Source organism: Canis lupus, chromosome X (genome assembly GCF_048164855.1).
Source record: "Canis lupus baileyi chromosome X, mCanLup2.hap1, whole genome shotgun sequence".
Lineage (NCBI taxonomy): Eukaryota > Metazoa > Chordata > Mammalia > Carnivora > Canidae > Canis > Canis lupus.
This window is the reverse complement of record NC_132876.1, coordinates 67,745,986-67,765,483: the sequence shown is the minus strand read 5'-3', so window position 1 is coordinate 67,765,483 and position 19,498 is coordinate 67,745,986. Positions and strand designations below refer to the sequence as shown.

Below are 19,498 nucleotides of genomic sequence, written 5' to 3'. Positions count from 1 at the left end.
GACACACTCCAGGAAGTGCAAATAATCTCCCCTCTGTGTATCCAAGTGCCCTTCAGATTGCTGCTTCCATGCCATCTGCCCCCTCCCTGGTTGTTTCCCTCCTTCTATCTAGGAGTAGGGCAGTGCTCTCATGGCTCCATCCCAGTCAAGCCTGCTGCTCTTTAAAATTCCAGTCCTTAAGCCCTAATGGTTGTAAGAACTCAAGAAAGTAAGCCCTTTTCATTTTCCCAATCAATGGCTTTGAGGAAATGTTCTCCTTATGCATTCTCATTACCCTTCTCTCCTTCTCTCCTCCCTACTTCCCTCCCTCCCTCTTCTTTTCTTTCTCTTGCCTTTCTCTGCAACCATAGCTCTCTCCCTTTGGCAGCACCCACGATCTGTTTCTCCCCTAAAGCATGTCTATGCAATTCCTACCTTCTTTGATGTGTCTTCTACAGCTTCTTCTTAATTGTGGAATTTGATCTGTCAGTCTTCAGGTTGATTTCTGGGGTATTCAGGATGATTTGATAGTTATCTATCTATCTTGTGGAACTAGACAAGCTTAGGGTCCTCCCACTCAGCCGCCATCATCTCAAATCTCTCTATATAATTTTATATCTTTTAAAGAAGCTGAGAGGAAAATAGATATTTATATTTTGTAATATTAATCTTGTAATTTACCACTTCTGGTGGTCTTCATTTGTTCCTGTGGATTTGAGTTACCATTTGGTATTATTTCCTTAACTCAATATTGCTTCATTCCTGCATACCTCCTTAATTTTGTTATTATCAAATATATTACACTTTTATATGCTGTAGCTCCAACAACACAATTACACTGTTTTATACAATTGATTTTTAGATCAATTAAGAAAGGATATATATGGAATCATATTATGTTTTATAATTATTTTTACTCTATTTTTTCATCTAAAAAATTCAATTATAAGGGGGGGCATATGATGTGAAGTGCACTGGTGTTATACTATATGTTGGCAAATTGAATTTAAATAAAAAATTCAAGTGCAATTAACATACAGGATTATATTAGTGTCAGGTATACAATATCATGATTCAACAAGTCTATACATTTTTCAGGGCTCTTTTTTTTAAAGAATTTTTTATTTTTTATTTTTTTTTATTTATGATAGTCACAGAGAGAGAGAGGCAGAGACACAGGCAGAGGGAGAAGCAGGCTCCATGCACCGGGAGCCCGATGTGGGACTCGATCCCAGGTCTCCAGGATCGCGCCCTGGGCCAAAGGCAGGCGCCAAACTGCTGCGCCACCCAGGGACCCCAAGTGTACTCTTCTTAAAAAATTTGTTACCTATGTTTTTTAAAGTAAGGTCTATGTCCAACATGGGGCTTCAACTCATGACCCTGAGACCAAGAGTCTCAACTCTATTTCCTGAGTCAGCCAGGTGCCCCAAGTTAAGTGTACTCTTAATCCCCTTTATCTAGTTCACCCATTCCCACCCCCAACCAACCTCCCCTCTGGCAATCACCAGTTTGTTCTCTGTATTTAAGAGTCTATTTTTTCGTTTGTCTCTTCATTCCACTTCCTTTGGGCCTCCATTTTTTTTCTGAACAGAAGTCAGCTAATAACTTTATTTGGGTTCCCTTGTACATGACAAGTCATTTTTCTCATATTGCTTGCAAGATGTTCTGTTTATTTTTGGCTTTTTAATATTTTTACTATTATGCTTCTGGGTGTAGATCTCTGTTTATTCTACCTGCAGATCACTGAGTTTCTTTGATGTATATAGATCAATATTTTTCATCAAATTTGAGGTGAATTCAGCCATGATTTCTTTGAATATATTTTCTGCTCCTTACTCTCCTTCTGATACTCACATTCCATATGAGTTGATGCTCTAAATTGTGTCCTACATTTCTCTTGGGTTCTATTATTTTTCTCGATTATTTTTTTCTTCTGTTCTTCAGATTGCATAATCTTTGTTGATATATCCTCAAGTATGCTGATTCTTTCTCCTGGCAGCTCAAATTTGTTCAGCCTCTCTAGTGAAATTTTCAAAAATACAACCAGCATTTTTCACAGAGCTAGAACAAACAATCCTAAAATTTGTATGGAACAACAAAAGACCCTGAATAGCTAAAGCAATCCTGAAAAAGCAAGCACAAAGGTGGAGGCATCACAATTCCAGATTTCAAGCTACATTACAAATTTATAGTCATTAAAACAGTATGGTACTGGTACTGAAAACAGACACATAGATCAATGGAACAGAATAGAAAGCCCAGAAGTGGAACCACAACTATATGGTCAACTAATCTTCAACAAAGCAAGAAAGAATAACCAATGGAAAGAAGTCTCTTTAACAAATGGTGTTGGGAAAACTGGACAGCTACATGCAGAAGAATGAAACTGGACCACTTTCTTACAATACACAAGAATAAATTAGAAATGGATGAAAGACCTAAATGGGAGACAGGAAACCATCAAAATCCTAGAGGAGAACACAGGAAGCAACATGTTTGACCTCAGCTGTAGCAACTTCTTACTAGACCCATTTCCGGAGGCAAGAGAAACAAGAGCAAAAATGTATTGGGACCTCATCAAGATAAAAAGCTTCTGCACAGTGAAGGAAATAATCAACAAAACTAAAAGGCAAAAGGGGCATCTGGGTGACTTAGTCAGCTAAGCATCTGCCTTTGGCTCAGGCCATGATCCCAGGGTCCTGGGATCGTCCCACATTGGGCTCCCTGCTCAAAGTAGACGGTTGTCTACTTCTCCCTCTCCTTCTGTCCCTGCTTGTGTTCTCTCTCGCACTCACTCTCTCTCTTAAATTAATAAAGAAACTCTTAAGAATAAACTAAAAGACAACATATGGAATGGCAGAAGATATTTGAAATTGACTTAACTGATAAAGGGTTAGTGTATTGTATGGATAGAGGTTTCTGTGATTTGTCCTGCATAACTGAACACCCCAACCTGCACATATACAGGTAGGCTAAAGAATGTTATTTGTGAGATTTGTGCTGCATATGTGGCCTTGGGAGCCTGATTAGTTGACATTAGCTGGCCTCTAGATCAGAATTGGCCCTTCTGGTCTGGACACCAAGAGCTATAAATTTTGCTTTGCTGGGCTGCTCCTCCTATAATGGAATCTGGGAGGGGAGGCAAGCACACCTAGCCAGGATCCTTGAATATGTAAAGACATAATAACATAGGCAAACTGTACATAAGCAAACAGTTGTTTAACTTCAGACTCCATCATTTGCCCTATGAATACAGCCCTTCCAGAGATGGTCAGTTGGAACTCTCACCTGAGGGGAGGATGCTCTGCTCAGGCCTCTCAACTGGGTCTCCAGCCTGGCTATCTCCAAGAGAGTTCCTCAGCTAATGAGATTGGATGTTGTTAAGTACCCAATTTGATGTAATTCTATCTTATTCTCCTTTTCTGTTTATTATTGTCCTTATCTATGTGCAGATTTCCCTTTTCTTCTGTTTTTATTAGATTTTTATAATATTAATAAAGTGTTTTTCCCCTTTGAAAATGAGAGTATGGTGCTGTGGATTTTCTCTTTAGAACAATTAGTATCCATAATCTATAAAGAATTTATCAAACTCAACACCCCAAAAACAAATAATCCAGTTAAGAAGTGGGCTGAAGACATGAATAGACATCTTTCTAAAGAAGACATCCAGATGGCCAACAGACACATGAAAAGATGCTCAACACCATTCAATATCAGAGAAACGCAAATCAAAACCACAATGAGATAACATAGCATACCAGTCAGAATGGCTAAAATTAACAACTCAGAGAAAAACAGATGTTGGCGAGGGTGTGAAGGGAGAACCCTCTTACACTGCTGGTGGGAATGAAGGCTGCTGCAGCCACTCTAGAAAACAGTATGGAGGTTCCTCCAAAAGTTAAAAATAGAACTATGCTATAATCCATCAACTGTACTATGGGAGTGTTTACCCAATGAATTAAAAAATAGATGGAAAGGGGTATATGCACCCTGGTATCTATAGCAGCATTATTAACAATAAGCAAACTATGGAAAGAGCCAAAATGTTCACTGACTGATGAGTGGATAAAGAAGATGTGGTGGGGATGCCTGGGTGGCTCAGCGGTGAGATCCTGGAGTCAGGATCACGGTGAGATCACGGCCCAGGGCGTGATCCTGGAGTCTCAGGATCGTATGCCGCATCCGGCTCCCTGCATGAAGCCTGCTTCTCCTTCTGCCTGTGTCTCTGCCTCTCTCTCTCTCTCTCTCTCTCTCTCTCTCTCTGTGTCTCTCTTGAATAAATAAATAAAATCTTAAAAAAAGATGTGGTGTGTGTGTGTGTGTATTTATATGTACATATATAGGAATGTTACTCAGCCATCAAAAAGAATGAAATCTTCCCATTTGCAATGACGTGGATGATGCTAGAGGGTATTATGCTAAGTGAAATCCATCAGTCAGAGAAAGACAAATACCATATTTTTTCACCCATATGTGGAATTTAAGAAACAAAACAGAGGAACACATGGGAAGGGAAAAAAGAGAGAGGGAAGGAAATCTAAGAGACTCAACGGAGAACAAACTGAGGGTTAATGGGGGAGGTGCCTGGGGGATGGGTTAAATGAGTGATATGTATTAAGGAGGGCACTTATTATGATGAGCACTGGGTGTTATAGGTAAGTGATGAATTACTAAATTCTACTCCTGAAACCAATATTACACAAGAGGTTAACTAGCTAGAATTTAAATAAAATTTTGAAAAAAAAAAGTTACTGTACTTTTCAACCCCAAAATTCCCATTTGGTTCATTTTTTATCTCTTTATTGATATTATCTATTTGATATAATGCTTTCATAATATTTTCCTTTAACTTGTTAAGCATGGCATCCTTTAGATTTTTGGACATTTTTATAGTAACTGCTTTGAAGTCTTTGTCTTCTAAATTCAATGTAATGTTTCCTCTCAAAGGCAGTTTCTGTTACCTGCTTTTTTTGTGTTGTCTCAGACTTTCCTATTTTTTTGCATGTGTCATACATTTTTGTTGAACACTAGATATTGCAGATAACATAGTTATAGAAACTCTGTAGGTATATTGATATTATCCTATATGGGGCTTGTTTATGTTTATCTGCTATTTGTTTAAGTGAATTGGCTGGACAATTTCAATGAAATCTATTTTTCGGGACGCCTGGGTGGCTCAGGGGTTGAGCATCTGCCTTTGGTTCAGGGCATGATCCCAGGGTCAAGTCCTGCATTGGGCTCCTAGCAGTATGTGGCCTCTGAAGCTGTTCTTCAGAGGACGTAGCCTTGGGAATAATACAGTCACCCAAGGAAGACCACAGTTTTTGTTTAGTCTTCTGTGATCTATTACATGTCTTCATACTCAGCTGTTAACCTCCACCAATTGCCAGCTGATGGCTCTATTAAATTGTATAGTGCCCCGAGGTACAGACTGTTGCACAGTCTCATCCAATTAAGTTCAAGCTCCATTTCAGGATTTTGAGGCCAGACTTTGACACTTGTTCTAACCCTAGGATAACTCTTTTTAACTATCTCTGTCCCTGGTTCTCTGCTAAAACTTCTAGCTAGTCTACAGTTTAGTTTGTTGCTCTTATTGAGCTATCAGACTCCTCTTAATTTCTTAGAACAAAAATCTCCAGTTTTTCAGAGTGCCCTTAGACTTTAACTTTCCCACTAAAGTCAGTTTTCTTGGGAAGAACTATGGAGTTTTTCTGTTCTTGTGGCCTGCCTTTCCCTCCATGCTACCAGCAAGGTGGGCCAGGCCTATTATTCTTGGACTGCTCTGCCTAGATTTAAGCTCCATGAGTGGAACTGAGGAATGGAACAGAGTTCCAGACCTCTTAGTTATTTTTGGCTAGATCAGAGCTTCTGGAACACACAGGTGAGGAGGATGGGAAATGTTGGCAACCACTGTTGGGGAGATATCTATCATAGTCCTAAACTGGGAACTAGGGGAAGAGTAAGCCTTATACTCTGGTCTGCATCCACGCTGAGTAGTGCTTCTGTCCTGATGAGTTGGGGCGAGGGAGGCTGTGGTCTAAATGCCACACCCTCACTGTTCTTACCAAGATTTAGATATGCTTGAATAAATGTTTCTCTACTTGCTGTATGCCCTTCAGACAATTTCTAGTGACTAAATGGTTTTTTTTAAACTTTATTTTCACAATTTATGGTTATTTTGCTGGGGAGAAGGGCAGTCAATTTCTAAGACTCTCTTTTAACCAAGGTTGAGATTTTTAAAAGTTCAAAAATGTGCAGAGAATTGTTCCCATGAAAGATGAAAATTTTCCATGAAGATCTTTCATACGTTATCTACTGATCATCTCTCATATATATCCTTTTCATTCTCAAGGCTACTGCCTTATATATGTTCTGCATCATTTATTGCCTAAAGTATTTCACTAACCTCTTAACTAAGTCCTCCATCTTAATTTTCTCCCCTATTCAATCCATCCTCCTGCTACTGGAGTGAACCATCTGAAAGTTTCTTGATTATTTATTTTGAGTGGTTCTCTAATGACTATAGACTAAACTCCAAACTACCTAGCATGATTTACAGGCTCTTAAATAGCTAGCTCCAACCTTCTAGCTTCATCTTTTGGTATTTTTTCCAGATCTATCTTACACTATAGCCATAGAAGATAACTAGTCTTACCTTGGTGGCCAATATCTTTCCAACTTTGTGCTGTAGCCATGCTATTCCTTTTCCTTCTCTGACTTGTGAAATTCTACTTATTCATATTTATTCTGCAAAGGCCTGATTGAATCATATCCAACTTTTTCCAAGTACCTATCAAAGTCAGCTTATTGAGGTGAAAATCAAATGTTAAGTCAGAAATCAACAAATATTTGTTGAATGAATATGTCTCCTACAAGCCTCTTTAGTATATTTCTGCTTCCTTTCTGGACTCAAAATGAAAACCATCAGAAATATTTAGACAGTTTGCATTGTAGAAAAACACTCCAGAGTTGGTACTAAAAGAATATTAGAAATGGAGTTATAGGGGATCCCTGAGTGGCTCAGCGGTTTAGCACCTGCCTTTGGCCCAGGGCTTGATCCTGGAGTCTCGGGATCGAGTCCCGCATCAGGCTCCTTGCATGAAGCCTGCTTCTCCCTCTGCCTGTGTCTCTGCCTCTCTCTCTCTCTCTCTCTGTGTGTGTGTGTCTCATGAATAAATAAATAAAATCTTAAAAAAAGAAATGGAGTTATAGCTTCCATTCTGTTTAAATGCATAAAACCTAAAAATATATTTATTTAGGAAAGAAACTCCCCTCCAAAAGATGGGAGTGTGTGGGTAGCCATGTTATAATTTTAATAAAAGGTAATTCAACTTCTGGGCTGTGCATTCTAGAGGGAAAACGGGAAGGCTTTATCACCAGATATTTACTGATGCAAGAAAAGTAGAATAAGAATATTCCGGGACACTTCTTACCCTGAATGTCCTTAGTACTTTGGAGCTCTATAGCCAGCTAGGAAGATAAATTCGAGTGTCAAAACTGTGGTATTCTGAGTATATTTACTTACTCAGGAAGATCTGGAAAAGGTCCTGTTTAATTTACAAACTGAGTGTAATCAGAACTCATTATCCTCTCCAAGTTAGGAGAAATAAAAGGGAATTATGTTGGTTCTTACATTGTCCTTTTTCAGGTAAAGCATCTAAGGCTAATAACAAAACCATCTGAAAAGGGTATATTATTCAATAATAAAAAATAAATATTTTAATTCTAATTCTTAAATTAATCCCCTAATATAACTTAAATTGCCTTTAGATAGATGTCTTATTTATAATATATACATAAAGAGTAGTATAAAGTAGGTAATTCAATTTATATTAATACTAGAGGATCGTCAGTGTATAGCATGAGAACAAGCAGAAAACCCTAGCCCTTCTTTCCCATCTCACCATCTCATGGTATGTGAGGATTAATGAAAGATAAAAATGTCCATCCAAAAAAAATCCACTCCAGATTTCCTGGTTCTCAATTCAAAAAATATTAATCAGTACCCCAGACTTGTTTTTCAGGGTAAAGGAATACTAACTAGACCTCAAAGAGTTGTTTCCTTGTATATAATTTACAAAATATTGTGTTTCCACCATGTATCTTTATGCAATGTAAACAGCTATGTCGTTTTCTGGTCAACACCTTTGGAGAAACCATGTGTACCAGAGTCAGTGCTTCACATTGCTGTGGCCCCCAGTAATTCTGTCCTGGTACTGACCTGAGGCAGTCATTTGTGCTAAGAAGAGCAGGTACAAAGAGGTAGCATCCAACTGCAGGTGTCCCCACTGGTCATCACCCACTACAGTGGCACAGGTTTTGGTATTGTACTTAGCATGGAGGCTATCCTTGGTACTCTGACTATACTTGAAGGATTCTACTTTATCCACCTGAAGAAAACAAGAACAGTAAAAGAAGGCAATGTAGAAAAATCATCCCATATGCCACACTTTTGTAATACTCTAACATATACCATTGCATTTGGTTTTCAGGCAATTGTGAATATTTAAAATACACTGTTACTTCTTTTTCCCCATACTAACACAAGTAGGAAAGTCTGCTGTTGCTGTTTTTTTTTTTTAGTTTAAGCAATTAGTTATAAAATAATGCCAGTTAAAGCCAGCTATTTCCTACTCACTACCTCTCTTTTACTCTTCATATGATTGACTGGGCACACTGTAGATATAAACTGAGATGCAGTGGTTGGGTGTTAACAGTCTAGTAAGAGACAATTGAGTCATAAAAAAGATACATTTATTCCTGAAACAGAGGTAGGAATTTTGAGGGAAATCAGGGGGATTATTAAGGGAATCTATTTTGAAGGAGTAATGAAAAGAGCTGGGTGGAAGATACATGAAGTAACGGAGAAAACATATGAACATATGCTGAAACGAGAGGTCAGAATGGAAACACTGGGCAAGGGACAACTGAGAGACTTCATTCCTAAAATTGAGATTTGATTATATGTGCATTTGATATATGATAGAAACTATTAAACCTTTAAATAAGGTTCATGAAGTTAGTAGCTTTAAACCTATTTGGTAAGGTAGAAAATACAATTATCTAAAATACAAAAAAAAAAGGAGCAAAGAAGGGGAAAAAAGAAATGATGGCATTGAGATACCCCAGGAGAGAGAGCACTGATAAAGAAGTTCAGAAGTCTGAAGTTGATTTCTTTCTACTTTAGACTTGTTGTGTGCCTGTGGATAGTCACTTTATTAATCTGGGCCTTGACTGCTTCTTCTAACAAAATATAATCTTGGTCTCAAAAAAGTCAGTTGAGGTTCAATGTGTGCAACAAGTGTAAAGATCTCCTAGGATAAAAGTAAAACACTTTTTTTTCAGTAAAATACTTTCGGATGAAAACAAAAACATAAACAAATCCAGAAGATAAACCACAGTCTGTTAAAAAAATTTGCAGTGTATGTGACAAAACATTAATATTCATAATGTACAGGAACTCCTCAAATAGCCAAGAAAGAGACAGCTCAAAAGAAAAATAGAAAAAGGACCTAATAGGCAATTAATAGAGGAAATGCAAATTTTCAATCTACACAGGAAAGGAAGCTCAATTTCATTCAAGGTCAGGAAAATGCAAATTAATGCAAGGAGATCTAAGTCTTAGGCACTAATCTCCAATCCTAAAATCCAAAACACTGCCACAAAGGTTATTCCTCTAAATTTTGTGCCAAAATTCATTTGATGGCAACACTTAATTCAAATTGATGTGGAGCTATTTGTAGTTTTTACTAATTCCACTTAGTGTGAGAATGCTTCCATGTTTCCCTATGGAGAGATTAATATTTTTGATGAGACAGTGCTGTTCTGGACCTGTTGAAGGTATAATATACAGTATTTGCACTGTACTGAAACAATCTGAAAAAGTCTGAATTCTAAAATTTATTTGGTCCCAAGGGTATCATATGAGGGCTTATAGGCGTGTATCATCTTTAGTCAATGTACAAAATTACATGTACAGTAACGATGAAGTATTTTAAAAAGTCATTTATAGAGGGGGGTGGAAAGACTGGAAGGAAACATGCCAGTGGTAACTGGGTGGTGAGATCATGAGTGACATTTCCCTCCTCCATTCCACAAATTTTCTGAAATCATTGTCTACTATTTGTGAAATTGAAAAAATATAAGCTGTAAACATTTCCTAAAGGATAGAGACACTATTACAATGTGCTTTTATTAGCGAGGGAGCTGTTAACAATACCATACCTGTCTGATCATGCAGTGCAGCAGGCTCCTCATCAGCTTCACTACACTCTGCAGAAAGAAATGGAAACAAGACTGTTATAAACATCCCTAAATGCAGAACACTTACTCAGCAACTGCAGTTGGTACATGACCTTTTCAAAACAAGTAACTCTATCCTGGGTTCCTATTTACATGGCATTTACTTTATAGGTACACAGAAGAGCTAAATTGCAGCTAAAAGTGGAATCAAAAGCTCAGTTGGTGCTTTCTTCAAGTCAAAACAAAAACAAAAACAACTCCAAGCTCTAACAGGCTTATGTAAAACCAAGCCAACCATCCTGTTAGAGGACATTCTGCCTGGAGAAAAGAGGCAAGTCAGCTCAAAAGTCCTAAAGCTATGGGGATATTCTATAATAGATCTTATGGCCTAGAGAAGTCAATATCATTATTTTTTTTTCTTCTAAAGTAGCCAAGACTTCTCTTCAGGAGTTCACAGATATATTTATCTGTACATTTTCCTTAAAGAATTAATGCACTTCAATTCAGAAGTGTAAATGGGAATTGTTAGCACAACTCAACTTCTTTTCCATGAAAAAAAAGAGCTACAGTCATTCTTCAGTCTCAAGTTACCACTCTTTCTCTTACAAGGGCTTGGCAATTTCTAAAGCACTTAGTTTTCCAATCACATTCCAAAATTCTGACCACTAATTATATGCTATACTAGTTGGCATACTATAACACAGTAATAATAATATATTTAATTATAAATAGTATAGTAATAATATGCTATACTAGTTATAGGACATGACACTAGAAGGGCCATCAACAGTGGCATGGGTAGGCAATATGTTTTGGAAAACATAGCATCAGAGGTGCTAGCTCAGAGGTGACTTCAGGACACCTCTGAAAACTAATCTATTTGGGAGCCAGATCACTCTGTTATCCCTTCAAAACACTGAAGTGGGACTATAAGCAATAGGCATGATAAGAATAAGTGTCTATTAAATTATACTCCAACTCCTTATGTAGTCTTTTTTTGAGAAAAAAAAAGTGTTTCCTTGGGAGAGTTCCCTTTCTTAAGTAATTTCTGTCTACAAATGGTGCCTTCTCCTTACAAATCAAGGGAAGAAATATATAAATATATAAGTAAATATATATGGGAGGGAAGAATGTGCGTGTGCTAGAGAGCAAGTGAGTGTGCCTGCGCACGAGAGAACAAGCAAGCAGTATATGATCTCGTCACCTTTTAAAGCATGAAGCATTTATTATAAATAATGAAATTGACTGCAATCCCATAAGAAAATCTCTAACACTACTTTGACCCTAATGAAAGAGACCATCCTTTTAATGTACCCTGTTAGAGAAACCATTTAACACAGCCTCCTCTGTGGGGAACTTGATTCAATTCTGAACTATCTTCTATATGTTACCACATACTTTACAGGTTTCTATCACATTTTTTTTTAACTTTCTTTACCATCAAGCCCTGCTGCTGCCATCTACATTTTCTTTTTTTCTTTTCTTTCTTTTCTTTTTTTGAGAGAGACAGTGTGTGTGCATACACACAAGAGCAGGGAGGGGTAGAAGCAGAGGAAGAGAGAGAATCTGAAGCAGGCTCCATGCCCAGCATAGAGCCTGACAGGGGCTCGATCTCACAACTCGACCCTGAGATCATGACCCAAGGTGAAATCAAGAATTGGATGCTTAACCGACTGAGTCACCCAGGTGCCCTGTTAACCTAAACAGCAAATGTGAGAATCATGGACCCAGTGGGGAATTCCTGATTCCACTTTTGTCCTCCTGGAATGGCCACTGTCAGCCATGTCTGTTCTCAAGTTCTAGCTTACAAGTCAAGATAAAATTAATAGAAAGCATGGGGATGCAGGAATGAAGGAAGCTATCTGTACTTTGTGTTCCCCCAAAGTGGCCATTTTCGGTTTCAGTGCTCTAGTCAGCATTAATTATATATGTTCATTAATATGCTAGGGCTTCTAACCACATCAAGTGACACCCTCTTCTCACCTATGCTTTTTGAGGATATGAATTTATATATTTGTAAACTGACATATAAGGATACATAACTATATACAAACATATCTATGTAAGTATTAATCTCTCTCTCCAGGTATATGTACAATCAAATGTTTGTTGGGCATCTAAAATATACAAAACAGTCTATCAGACTTTGTGGAACATAAAAATAAGGGAGACAGAACACAAAATTAAAAAAAAAAACCCTAAACTATAAACATAGTCTACCTAACAACTCCTAGTTATCCTTTAAAATCCATTTCCTCTGTGCATCCTTCCTTGCTTTGTTCAAGGTAAAGATATTTCTGCCTCTGTGTCCCACAGAACTTTGTACTGTACTTATCTCCTATAGATATAGTACCTATAGTATCTATCCTAATGTAGTGTTTAACTATTTGCTTATGTATCTGTTTCCCCCATTAGACTATCAACTCCTTAAGAAAAAGGGATAGAGACCAGGTTAAGAAATAAAACCTTAAGTCAACAGACTAAGCAGACTTCATTATTACTATTTTTTTAGAGGGGGGGGCGTGGAGCAGGGGAGGGCCAGAGGGAGAGCCATGCTCAGCACAGAGCCCAAGGTGGGGCTTTATCTCATGACCCTGAGATCATGACCTGATGATCCTTAATCAAGAGTTGGTCATTTAACGGACTGAGCCACCCAGGCACCTCAAGAAGGCTTTATTTTTAAAAATGTCCATTCCATGTTTGCAAGAACTCCCAAATCGCTTATCAAAAAAACTGTGTGTGTGTGTGTGTGTGTACATTTTGAGAGAGGGAGGATGCAAATATGACAAAATGTTAATAATTTAGTGAATCTAGATAAAGAGTATATGTAAATATGGTCATTTTACTATTCTTATAACTTTTCTATAAATTAAAAATTTTAAAAATAAAATGAAAGCTAAATATAAACATTTTGTCCCATTTTGTTTTTTATATCTAGTACAGGGCCTGCCACATAATAATTACACAAAGTCTGCTACATGGAAAAGTGAACATGTTGAGTGTTTCAGATCACAAGTGATCTAGAAGTTCCAAGAAAGTAGTTCCGAGAAAGAAGTGGTCACTGTACAATTGAGTGGTAGTCTTATGAGGACAGAAGTCACAGAAAAAGTGGGACTGGTGCTGGGCTTTGAAAGGGGAGTTATTAGTTCAGATTGGAAGGGAACAGGCATTGTGGGTGGAAGAAACAACTTGTAAAAAGATCTGGAGGTGAAAATGTCCATGACTTCTATGGAGAAAAATTCAAAAAGACTTAATCTGAAGTCATAATATCCAGGTTGTATTCATGGCACCACCAAATTCCACTTTCATCTCCAAGGTTCAATCCCTTCACTTGTAAATTAAGGAAGATAATACCTAAATCACAGGGTGTTATGAGAATAAAATACTAGTAATTATGGGGAAATATGTAGTAAAATAAACAGTATTTACACAAATGTCAGATATTTTTATTACAGGATTGTTAGAGGAACACTGAAGACACCAACATGGTTGGCACCAGGGGCGACAATGCAGGGCACCAGAATGATATAATACTGAAAAAGCAGGCTAGGACCAACCCCTAGAGAGTCCTGCCTATCAATCTAAAACATCTGGATTTACTTGTAGGGAAAGGAGAGCCACAAATTGCTGAGAATGCAAATGATAGAATTAAAATTTTCACAACGGTGTTAAGTGATCAAAGTCTAGACTGTGGTTGAGGCAGAAGGGAATAGAAATGAGGAGATGAATTCAAGAAAAATTATAAGAATCAACAGACTTTGGTCTGCATGTATCAAAAGGCAAAACGGACAAGTAAAAAATCCCCCACACGGCAGCACTTTTCAAACACTTTTAAAAAAAAAGATTTTATTTATTTATTTGTGGGAGAAAGAGTGGGAAAGACAGCACAAGCAGGGTGAGGGGCAGAGGGGGAAGCAGACTCCCTGCTGGGCAGGGAGCCAGATGTGGGCTCAATCCCGGGACTCTGGGGTAATTACCTGAGCCAAAGGCAGATGCTTAACTGACTGAGTCACCTAGGTGCCCCACAAACACTGATTTATAGAACACTAGTTAGTCCAAAAAATTCTGGAAAGTTTGTAAAACCCAACCTTATCTTAGATTTGAAATGCACATTAGTACATCAAAGGTTCTGAGGAATAATGGAGTAAAGAAACCCACTGTTTAACATATCCCCAAACTTAGTTGACCTAATGTTCCATGGAATAGACTATAGGAAATTCCTAAATAATGTTGCCCACGTGAATAAGGTAAAACAAGGATACCAATAAGAGAATAAAGGATGTACGCTGAGTTGCTCTTTTTGGTAGTCTCTTTTGTTTGTTTTTAATAGGGAACATGGGGTTTCAGACATCCTGAGCTTGAGGAGCCATAGGATATGAAGGTGCAATGGAACAGAAGACAATGAAAATAAGAAGTGAGATCAGAGGTAAGATGGGGTTTTGGAAGTCATTCTTACAAAGGTAATAGTTAAACTCTTAAGAAAAGATAAGAGACTACACAAAGAGAACAAAACTAAGGGAGAAGCAGAACTTCACGCATCCAAAGAGCTGTGTTTATTTGTGTGCCTATTTATTTTTATGGGTGTATGTCTATGTGACTAAGAGCAAAGGGCATTTGTGAAAACATACATGTTTTCATATAGTTATATTCTCAATCTAAGATCGAATAGCCACCTAAACCCTTGTCTCCTAATTCTCTTTAGTTCTCTGACATTGTTTCTTAGAAACCAAAGTGAGAGTTGGAAGGAAGGGTAAAAATGATTAACCATCAGTGGTTTGGGAAAATCCACACAGTAACGGAGAGTTGACAGTAGGTGGGAATTTAATGTATGGATTTTCTGAATTTAATATATACTCATTTATTAGCCATAAATCAGTGCTTATTATCCTTAGCTGCACTTTAGAATCAGTACTTTTTAAAAAATATTAATGCCTTTTAAAAATATTAAAGGCTTCACTTCCAGAGATTTATCTAAATTGTTTAGGGTGGGGTCCAGTAAGGGTATTTCTTAAAAGCTTCCCAAATGGTTTCACTGTACAGCCAGAGTTTAGAACCACTCATGTAGATTAGGGACAAATCTAGCTCACCATGTGTTTTGTAAATAAATCTCTGGCTGCTTTTGTGCAATAACCGAAGAGCTGAGTAGTTGGGCAGAGATCACATGTGACCCACAATGCCAAAAATATTTCCTATCTGGCCCTTTATAGAGATGGTTTTCTGATCCCTGGTCTGAATTAACTGAGTCGGTTCAGAGAAAGAAAATTAATGAGACCTGATAATAAAATCTATTTTAATTCACAATGAAAGTCCATAGAAATTTTAGGATTCCCAGGGAAATGTTTCTATTTTGAAGATGTTTCCTACTGCCATAATGTTTTTGAGATATTTTGAAGTTATTACTGAAATAGTAGGAAAAATATTTTTGGGCTATGTTAAAAACTAATTAATGAAACATTAAAATTTTAAAGTAATTCAATGTTTCCTTAATTTTTCCCCTTCCTCTGTAAAATTCTTTCTTCCTGGATCATAGAAGGAAAGATGTTAACTTTGCAGAATGATTAGTCATCAAGGAGACAAAAGATTTCTTCTAATAGTATTGAAAAAAATTGGTCAACTTGTACTAGGTATCAAATCATGGGTATTGTTTCACTGATATTAATATCTCTAGCTAAACAAACAAAATACTGAGATCAAAATAGCAAAATATTACAGTAGGATGTAAGATTTCATGGGTGGAAGGAGGAGTAGGGTTACTGAATTTTTAAAATACTCCTCCATTTTTTCTAAATTCTTACAATGGTTATGTATTATTTTTATAAGTCATAAAAATATTGATCTGTACTTCCTGAGCTGGAGCAAAAATTCCAACAGTTTTTTTTGTGTGTGTGTGAGTGGCCATTTTTTTCTGATGGGCCTAAGTCCCTCTCAATAATGGCTTGAAGGAACAAACAAATACCTGCTGTTGCAGAGGACATGGTGAAACTTCCCTATTGCCAAGGCCTGAAACTCGCAATATGTTGATACCCTTAAAAATAACCAAATCTCAATATTCTGATTTATAGATGAAGACTAGAGCTCAGATTGCCTAAGTCTGAAGGATAAGACTTGAGCAAATGGCTGGTGTAGAATCTTCTCCACCAATGGAAAAGAATTCACACTTACCTTACGAAACAGAGTGTGACAGCATTGAGACCTACATAGCCCAGAATATAATTTTCTGGGTCATTCAAGAGAATGCAGCACTTTCTGTCTAAATAGTTCTATAAAGGATGCTACTTTCTATAAAGGTGAAGGGCCTTAAAAGTTGGCTTAGAGGCATCTGCTAACTCTGGCCTTATTTTGCTAAGGGAGGAGGACAGGCTCTGAAATGGTGGTCATAGGTATAAAAATCAACAAATTCTTTACTTGTGTCTAGTTGTGAAGGTCTGCTAATTTGTGTCCATTATCCTCAGACAAATATCACGTATCATTTTTAAAAATGAAGTAAAATCATAAATACCTGTCCCCAAACATTCTTCTCGATGTGAATAAATATGCTTGAGGCTGCAAAATACCTTTACTTAGAGGATTATAAATTTCAGCAAAGATCCTAGGATAGGCTTTTCCACTATAACAGAACAGACTGTGCCCTCTCTGCCTGAATCAGCAAGTTTCAAGTTTCCACTACACCAAAAAAAAATTCAGTACAATACAGGAAAGCTTTTTGGAATGTAATTTCAAGAAAGTGAAGAGGGAGGGAGAAAGGCAAAATACAGTTCTTTTAGCTCCTGGGGGCTATGTTTACTTTAATCCCTACTCTCCAAACCCCCCTCCCACACCCACTAGCACACACAGCTCCAGATCTCTTTGTATATTTATTCTGAATACCTGCTCCAGTTCATAGGCCTTTGCCTTATCCTCATCCCGGTCAGCATTCTTCCGATAGGCCAGGCCCAAACCCCACACAGCCAAGATACTATACACATTATCTCGGACCCAGGCATCTTTCTGATCATAGCTGGCTGGAAGCAATCCAGTTACTGGATTCTGCAAGACCAAGAAAAACAGGACAGGCAGGTAACCATACGGTGTTAATAATATGAGGAGACCAAACCTATCAAATGGGTTACTTAGGAACTTTGGTCTTTCTTCTACTTCACTACTCCTGAGTTTTATAACCTCCTCTTCTGACCAAGTGCAAGCAAATGCTATCTTGAATAAAGAGAAAAAGCTAGCTGAAGCCTTGCCGAGTCTGAAATGTCAGTATCGTTATAAGAAAGGCAGTATTTTAGCTTTCCAGTTAGAAAGAATAAACTATCAATGGAAGACTAGCATTAAAGGAGTAGGAAAAAATATATAATTAACAGTATATACAAGTTACTTCAAATCTTCACATTAGTCTAGTCTTAAGATGGCTAAATGTTCCCCTACTTCTCTTCTCTGGATGGAGGACAGGAAGATGACGCCCAAACCTGGGGCAGAGGAGGGGGTTGTCAACAAACAAGCTTCAACGCGTATTTCAACTGTGCCCCCTGGAGCCCTGCTGGTGGCTTAGCAGATGGGGGAGGGGCAGGCATGGAAGCCAAGGCTCAGGGCTCAAGCTAACGGTGCTTGACCCTAGTTCTGTTCTCAGCCCAACACCTATCTTTTTTTCAGGGTCTTCCATGGCTTCCCCAGCTAGGGATGTGTGGGAGAACCTGCTACACACACACACACACACACATACACACACGGAGCGGGGCGGGGGGAATGTTTCACCCAGCGGTCTCCATCTAGGCTATCACACTGCACATCCTAGAAGATTACGGGGGAACACCCCTCCACTTACTTGATGGCACAGGATGGTCTGATGTACAAGCCGGGCGTAGCCATCCAGTCGGACACCAGAGTTACTCCGGCTCCTCATTACGCCACGTTTCCAATCCCCTCAGAGAGAAACAGCCTGTGCGCCAGAGGCGCTTGAGGTCCTCCAAGTTAGGAGGCTCCAATGCAGCTCCGCCCACCGCGGTGGGAAGCCCGAGTGCTAGGCCCCGGAAGAGCCCTCCCACTGCTCAGGCCTGGAGCGCTAGCAGTCCACGCGATAGCGGCCTCTGGAGCCCACCGCACGAAAGCAAGTGCTTGAGACTCCCGCGGTCAGCGGTCCCGCTTAGCTCCCTCGGGGCTGCTCTCTGCCACCCTTACTCCCGTCCAGCCTCCAAGCCAGGATCTTGCATCCCCCGCTGAATTCACGGCCACGGCCACCGCTACCGGCCAGAGGCTCCCGCGCAGCTGCCGGCAATGGTCACCGGAGGCAGCGCCGCCTCCACCTTGCGGGAGACGCGAGCACGAGGCGGGGCGGGCGCCGCGGGTCCTGGCAGCTGTGCGCTGCGACCTAGGGATTAGCCTCGCTCGCCCCGCAAGCGCGGACCCCCAGCACCCCCGCCCACTCTGCGGCCGAGAATGTTTCACAGTAGGCAATATGCTTCCAGAGGTTTACTTTCGAAACACCTCCAAACGACTTTTGAAGTTTTCCATTCTTGCTGTGCACCCAGGATGTTGAGGAGGCCATTTCTTCCGTCGGCCTAGTTTTAGAAACCTATGGTAACTTCAGACCTCAAAGGCAAGTTGCACGATGGCGGCAGGGTCTAAAGAAGTGGAATCTCCGGGGTTTTACTGTATTTTATACTTTTGACAAAAAGTCGGATTAAACTCCTTACTCTGACCCAAACCAAACAAGAGGTACTTTATTCCATAGAAACTGGTGAATAGCCAGGCTTGGGAAGGAGGGGGCAGTGGTGAGTTTTGAGGAAACTAGTCCCGGAGTGGGGACCTAACTGGGCTGGGAGGGAGCGGTGCCTCAGGACCGCCTTGGCAGAGATTGCATAACTGCTTTGGAAGGCTTCCTCAGGCACCCGTAGGTCACAGGGCTGAGGCAACAAAGACTCAGCCGAAAATAAAGAGGCTAAAGGGAGGATAGAAAAGAGGCCTGCAGGTAACACTGATCATTTTCCACATGGTAATCGGTCCTCACCCCGCAGAGTGTCCCGGGGCCTTAGGGCCCTTGTTCCCTCGGTTTGCTGCCCTCAACCGCCTTGCCTGATCTCCGCTTAGGCAAAGTCTGCACGCCTTTTCAAAGCTCACTTTAAGTAACAACTGCTGTCTGAATCTCAGGGTAAGAGAATTAGACTGACCTTTCAAATCCAACTCGGAGAATCTGTGATTCTAAGGCGTCTCTAGCCACCTACCTGGTACAGTGATTTTTCATTTTCATTTACCTTTTTATTTCTCTAAATTTAGTCTCTTCTCACAAGCTCCCTCC

The 19,498-nt window shown here is 39.3% G+C and overlaps 1 protein-coding gene across 10 annotated transcripts in view; it reads right to left on the bottom strand.

The window, feature by feature from the left end:
* PHKA1 (phosphorylase kinase regulatory subunit alpha 1) overlaps positions 1-18,498 on the bottom strand; it is a 179,887-nt gene extending 161,389 nt beyond the window's left edge. For 9 of the 10 annotated variants that reach the window (XR_012026448.1, XR_012026447.1, XM_072816673.1 and 6 more), the window contains exons 1-4: positions 18,029-18,498; positions 17,089-17,247; positions 10,204-10,251; positions 8,201-8,369 (exon numbers count right to left, since the gene is read on the bottom strand). Coding sequence is in view for 7 of the 10 variants with exons in the window: in XM_072816673.1 (XP_072672774.1) it covers positions 8,201-8,369; positions 10,204-10,251; positions 17,089-17,247; positions 18,029-18,106 (454 nt within the window). In the remaining 3 variants the exon portion in view is untranslated. Of the gene's footprint in view, positions 1-8,200; positions 8,370-10,203; positions 10,252-17,088; positions 17,248-18,028 lie in introns of those variants that run through there. The other variant, XM_072816680.1, reaches the window with a different exon arrangement.
* Positions 18,499-19,498: the final 1,000 nt, after the last annotated feature.